This window comes from Cryptotermes secundus, unplaced genomic scaffold, assembly GCF_002891405.2.
Source record: "Cryptotermes secundus unplaced genomic scaffold, Csec_1.0 scaffold200, whole genome shotgun sequence".
Lineage (NCBI taxonomy): Eukaryota > Metazoa > Arthropoda > Insecta > Blattodea > Kalotermitidae > Cryptotermes > Cryptotermes secundus.
Genome location: NW_019727788.1, coordinates 384,876 through 390,875, shown reverse-complemented (window position 1 = coordinate 390,875; position 6,000 = coordinate 384,876). Strand labels below are relative to the sequence as shown.

Sequence of the window (6,000 nt, the reverse complement as noted above, 5' to 3'; positions counted from 1 at the left end):
GACGTTTCGGAGGAACTCTTGCATAGGCTGAAAACAATTACTATAATGTAAGAAAATAAGAATAAGAACTGTAATTATTTAAAATACCTATGGAATAGCGTCCTTAAAAATCTGATAGTCGCTCAGCTGGTCAAGAAATTTCGCGGTCTTTTTCCAATCGAAAGGCATTAAACTATTCAGAGAGCCCATTAGTGTTCCGAATCAAAAGGCATATGAAACTAGTTGAAACACAGTTTACTTCTTAAGTTACTATTCTGCTACCATGCACGCCTAGGTCTAACATTGAAATGTCTTAAGTGCCTTTTTTCCACAAAGGAGCAGGAAAACAAATGGCCCTGCTGCATACTGTTCGTTCAGCTTAATTACTGAACATGGCATCAGTTTCAACATCCACTTAAACATAATTGTAGAACTGTAGAGAACGAATGTCGCAAGAAGTGACTTGTTCTCATTTAAATTATTTCTAGAGCACTGTGAAGTATTTGTTGCAGTCACTCAGGAGGCTACATGATTTTATTGCCAAACCCATATTACTTTTTATACAGCATTTTAGTAAGGGAATATCTCGCAAGTTTATTATATTCAACACACGTAAGCAAAATGCGCGTTTCGTTTTCATAGTTCAACGAACAGAGCTGACTAATGGCTGTCAGAAACTGAACTATTACGCAGGTGGGTAAGTATATTGCAACCATCTGAAATGGAAAGGATTAGCAACTTTCCTATTAACATCATTAGTTAGCTGAAAACTGATGTCTCAGTTTTTTAACTTATTTTTTGTAGAGGTAAGTGGTGAAATCTTCCCCAGTCTTATTAATTAAGCACTATACTGTGAAGATGTATATATGGGATTGCAGGTATATTTCCACCGTTCTACCTCGGTACTACGCGAAGGTGGGTGGTCGGTTTCACGCCTCGACCTTTTTACCCCCGGAGAACAGCCCCCAGTGTCCATTGTATAGGAGGCTAAGTGGGCCCCAGTGACTGCCTGGAAGTTATGGAGAAGAAAATATATCTTGCCTGTACCAGGATTCGAACGCTGTATCCTTGGTCATGTGTCCCTGTACCGACTGAGCTCTCTCGGGTCATTTGCAAACAAACGGAAAAGAGAAATAATATAAATACCAATGTTTCGATTTATTGAATATCTTCATTATCTCTCTCCGCTACTGGCTGACTCTCAAGCGACTGCAAGCGCTATAATCCAGAAGACACAGTTCTTCATAACCACCACTGTGATAACCTCAAATCCTATATTAATAATTGAAGTCAACAATAAAAGGGCACTTCAGCTTCATGGCTGATATGTCAAATAACTTTATGTTATTGGATGATAACTTGGCTGGATTTAACGTTTTGAATGCTTCCGGTTCTGTCAAGAAATTGTTTTATTTAATATTCCTTAATTTTAAGGTTTCTGTACGATATTATAATTTTGAGGATAAGCTTCGAAGTTTTGTGTTATAATTTTACTGTTAATTGATATCAAGGGCAATGGTCCAATCAAATATCTAATTCAACCAGAGGAACTAAGGAAAAACAAGAAAGAACTTCAGTCACAATTTACGGTGAACATGTGTGAAAGCAGTGCTTGGCGGATCGCGTGGTAAACCTCTTTAAATTTCTCAAAACTAAATCATAAAAACTTGCCTTAGATTCCAATTGGGAGACAGAGAAATTATATTTCTATAAGACATTACATAAACCCACAGCCGAAACATCATATTATGAAATAATCTTGAGAAAGTTGGCAGAAAATCAGGCGGTCAAAAAATATGGAACCCACAGCTACAAAATCTTGCTCACAAGAGATTGTCATTTGATTCTAACCTAAGCTAGCTGAATCCAGTCCGTATCTTTACAACATAAATATCCAAGACAATTTTAATATGAATCTTATCTGCGTATGTCTTGCAAGTGGTCTCTTAAAACCTAATTTAATTCATAGGCCTACATATATCTCGTGTTCTTATTGCAACCACGTTTTGGGTTCTTGCGAAAAAGTAGGGTTAGAGAAAGAGAATTATTCTGAAATAAGGGCAAGGAGGCTGCCGAATACAGAGACGGCGGAGCAAATTCGAACCGATTATTCCGTCATTCATTGTTCAAGAAATCAGGTGACGCTACACAAATCATGTTGCAGAAAATTTTACATGCGGGAATGAGCTGGAGAACAGAGTCATTTAAAAAGGGCCACGACCAATTCCATGACCTTAAAAATTCATCACTCACAAATATAATTATATTTGATACTATATCAGTAGCACTCAGTAGCGTAGTTGGTTGGGGCACTAAGCTACAAGCCGGAAGGACGCGGGATCGAATCCCGATGAGGTCATTGGATTTTTCAATTGACTTAATACTTCCACCCTCTCTATGGCTCTGGGGTCGACCCGGCTTCTTACAGAAATGAATTCCAGGAATCTTCCTGGGGGTTGAAGAGCGGCCGGCAGGTGAGATATTTTTAACCTATTCTAAATATATATAATTACTGGCACAAAATATTATAGCGTACGAGTATAATGACTGTTCGTTTTTAGATGTGGAAGGTAGTAACATTTAAAGCTAGAAGCTACATACGTATAATTAAGGTATATTTCTGGGCCCAGTTTGTTCCAGGTAAAATACTGAATTTATACCGAAGGAGAAGAATTTCCTATATTCCTGTTGCTCATACAGGCAAACTGCGAAGTAAGGATTACTTTATTTTATTCACGTCACGGAACTCGAAGGCAAACGCAAAGCCCGCCATTGCTACCTAAAATGACCACTTCATTCATTTTAACATACACACAAACTTTCTCTGAAACATATTTCCGTGTTATCTTTCAACCTACAGTTTGGTCTTATTATATTCTGTGTCTTCACTTACCTACCTATTTTTATATATCCTAGTAATAGTATCAACAGAGTGAAAAACATGAAGCTAACTGAGACGCAAATGTTCTCTCTTCTATTAATTCGTGTTTCTTTTTAGTTCAAATATCCATCTCTACTCCTTACTCTCATTTTTCATTCTGTAACATTCAAATACGTGTCTCCCAATCCATTCCGTTCTTTTACCAGCCGTTACTTTCTGTCTCAATGTGTCTGGTAACCGGTAGCGGCAGCAACAGGCGATGGTGCAAAAGTTTTACATTGTCGGTAGAGGCCATGCATCAAGTCATATCTCTCCAGCAGCTGGAAGGAGCTGGGAGGTAGTAGCGAGTGACAGTCGTTCTGGTGCGGACCTGTAGTATGAGTTCCAACGTTACCTCGTACAGTGCAGTGTGATACCATGGCGCTCCTCATTCTCCGCGTGTCCACCGCAAGAGGAATCGCTTCTACTGACTGATTATTGTGCAAAGTGATAATTTACACAGATAACTGCCCACCAATTTAACACTGAAACAGTTCTGAAGTCAACTTATTTCTTTCTTTTTTCTTTCACTTACAAGAAGCAAAGTGATATTGAAGATACTTTGCCAGGACTCTGATAGTATTGTTATTATAGTCTCCTGACACCCGATGCAGCATATTAACTTCGTTTAAAGCCAGAGAATTCAAGAGACATAAACTAAAGATATTATCATAGCGCAGACAAACCAAGAATCGTGTTCCTAAACTCACCCCGCCGAAAAAATAATAGCCACTCTCAAAACCAAAATATCGAATTTCGCCAACAATGGCATTAATGAATTTCAGTGTGCCATACACACACAGTGCCTCACCTACGGGTCCATATTTAGCCGCGTCAGCATCTGCAAGTGCTATCAGCGGTTTGAATTCTGCAGCTGTCAACTCATTAGTATACAGCCAGTCTGTGCACCACCAACAAAGAGCATCAGAACAAGCTTACAGAAACAACGTTCCTCCCCCACCTTCAGCACCAAACAGAAGAACGACGACAGCTCCTAGAAGACCAAGCAAAGATCCTTATAGCAACCGACATCCACCCATACAAGAGCAGCAGCCACAACAGAGGTCCCCAAGATATTTCAGTGACGATAACTACAGAAGTGACAATGCAGCTAGATCATCACAACAGTCATCCTCCTCCTCAACAAAGAACGATGAATATCCTTCACGGCCATCAGGATACACGAGAATAGAGGGTAGCGAGTACAGCAATCAGCCTGGGACGAAGACATCTCTCCACGCTGTTCTTGATTATGATGACGATTTTGATGACTACACCTACGAGGATGACGACGTAGGAAATATACCATCGTCTTACCAACATGCACATTATCCTGCTGTGACACCAATACAAGGACCAATCTTCATTAAGAATGGAAGTGTTCCGGTGGTACCGCTGTACTCATATCCGGTCCTCAACAATGGAACATTCGTCCAGATACCAGTGAGTAAACAGCTTCAGTATGTGCATGAGGGAAACTGGGTTGTTATCGCTTTAAGAATTTGGGAAATGACCACGTGACAGAAGATTTAATGACCCTATGAAATCTGTCAGCCCTTCTATAAATGTTTGGTCTAAAAAAGGATATTCCAGAAGGTTCTATACTTACTCAGTTGTGAAAATATGAATATGTAAAGTATTCATCGTTCATTTCTGAATTCATTTGCACAAAACGACAACCGCATATATCGTCTACGAAGTAAAATAAAGGATGAAACTCTACTTCAGCAATTAAGCGAATGAGACTCAATTGAAATCAATAGATACTGTAAATACTGAAGCGTCCCGAAGTAGAAGATAGAGACGGAAGTTGTGTCTGTGCTTCCGGTACAAACCGTCGCTGGGCCTGTGTGGAATTCGCCAACTGATAAATCAGGCATTTTGATGTTACAATAACACCAATCTCGGAGATGCAGGAGGAAGAGGGAATCGTGTACATATTTGTTTGGCTTACGCAGAAAATTTAAACTTTTTTTTTATGTCTTATTCATTACTTCTTACCATAGTGTCCAAAGTATCCTTTGTTTCATGAATAATTCTGAATTGGAAAGATATTAGTAAGATCAGGTCATGAGAATATATTATCAGACTGAAGTCACTAACAGATCGTATTTACTTTTCAGTAGTTTTCTGATCGTACCAGCTGAACACCCTTTTGGCCAAACTATATTTATCGGAATTTTCCTATGTTTTCTTTTTGTCTTTAATGCTTATGTTACGCTGATTTTTCATTTTCAGGGCTCTACTGACATTCACATAAAACGCTGAACGATTTGTATGCACACATTTTAGGATTTAAATGTAGTTGCCTGTATCGATTAAGTATGAATATTACTTAAATATTTACCCAATTTTATTCTGTTCTCATTTACCATCATTTGGTCATCATTTAACGGTTATATATTCCGTCATGAAAAATACTTTCTGAGTTTTGAATGTGAATTATGCTGCATGATAACTGTACCTGTGTAGAGGTGTTTCAGGATTATTCGTAATTAAGTTACACAGTCAAAGATCCAGATGTGTAGCTCATGACACAAAGAAAATCCGTCCCGCAATCAAGATGATGTAAGCAATCGCATATAATGTTTCAAATCAAACAGTGTATTCTAAAATTCGAAAATGGATGTCAAAAGTTTATGTAGGCTAAATGAAGTAACAGGAGACCAGGTTAAATAATTAATCAGTTATTCAGACCAGTTACTCTGCTGGAGGCGAGAGTCGTAATATAATGAGGGTTAAACTGAGTCACGTTTTGGAACAGACTAACAAACAGAACTCATAATGCGGAAAATGTCGGTTGAGTAATTTACGTGGTTTAATGATTCATCGTGGTAAAACAACTCAACATGGCAGTTAACCTTACGATTATCATGACTTGCTACTTTGTGAGCTCTGGCTGTTATTGAATGCAACTGCTGGACAGAGACCCCTCTCAGGAACTGGTAACGAGACTTGAATCCGGGACTTCCAACTAGATGATATCGATGTCTTTTTAATATACTATATACAAAGTACTTTCTGCATTCAATTATTTTAAATCTGTTAAAGACTTTGTTTCGAGGAGCATTACGTAACTAATTTCCAAACATATAGCCAAA

The 6,000-nt window shown here is 38.5% G+C and overlaps 1 protein-coding gene across 1 annotated transcript in view; it reads left to right on the top strand.

Annotated features, from left to right (window-relative positions):
• The first annotated feature begins 3,155 nt into the window (after positions 1-3,155).
• Positions 3,156-6,000, top strand: part of LOC111864948 (protein spaetzle 3) — a 144,660-nt gene continuing 141,815 nt past the window's right edge. Inside the window, exon 1 of the mRNA XM_023852584.2 lies at positions 3,156-4,342. Within this exon, the coding sequence (XP_023708352.1) occupies positions 3,665-4,342 (678 nt within the window). The 5' untranslated portion in view covers positions 3,156-3,664. The remainder of the gene's footprint in view (positions 4,343-6,000) is intronic.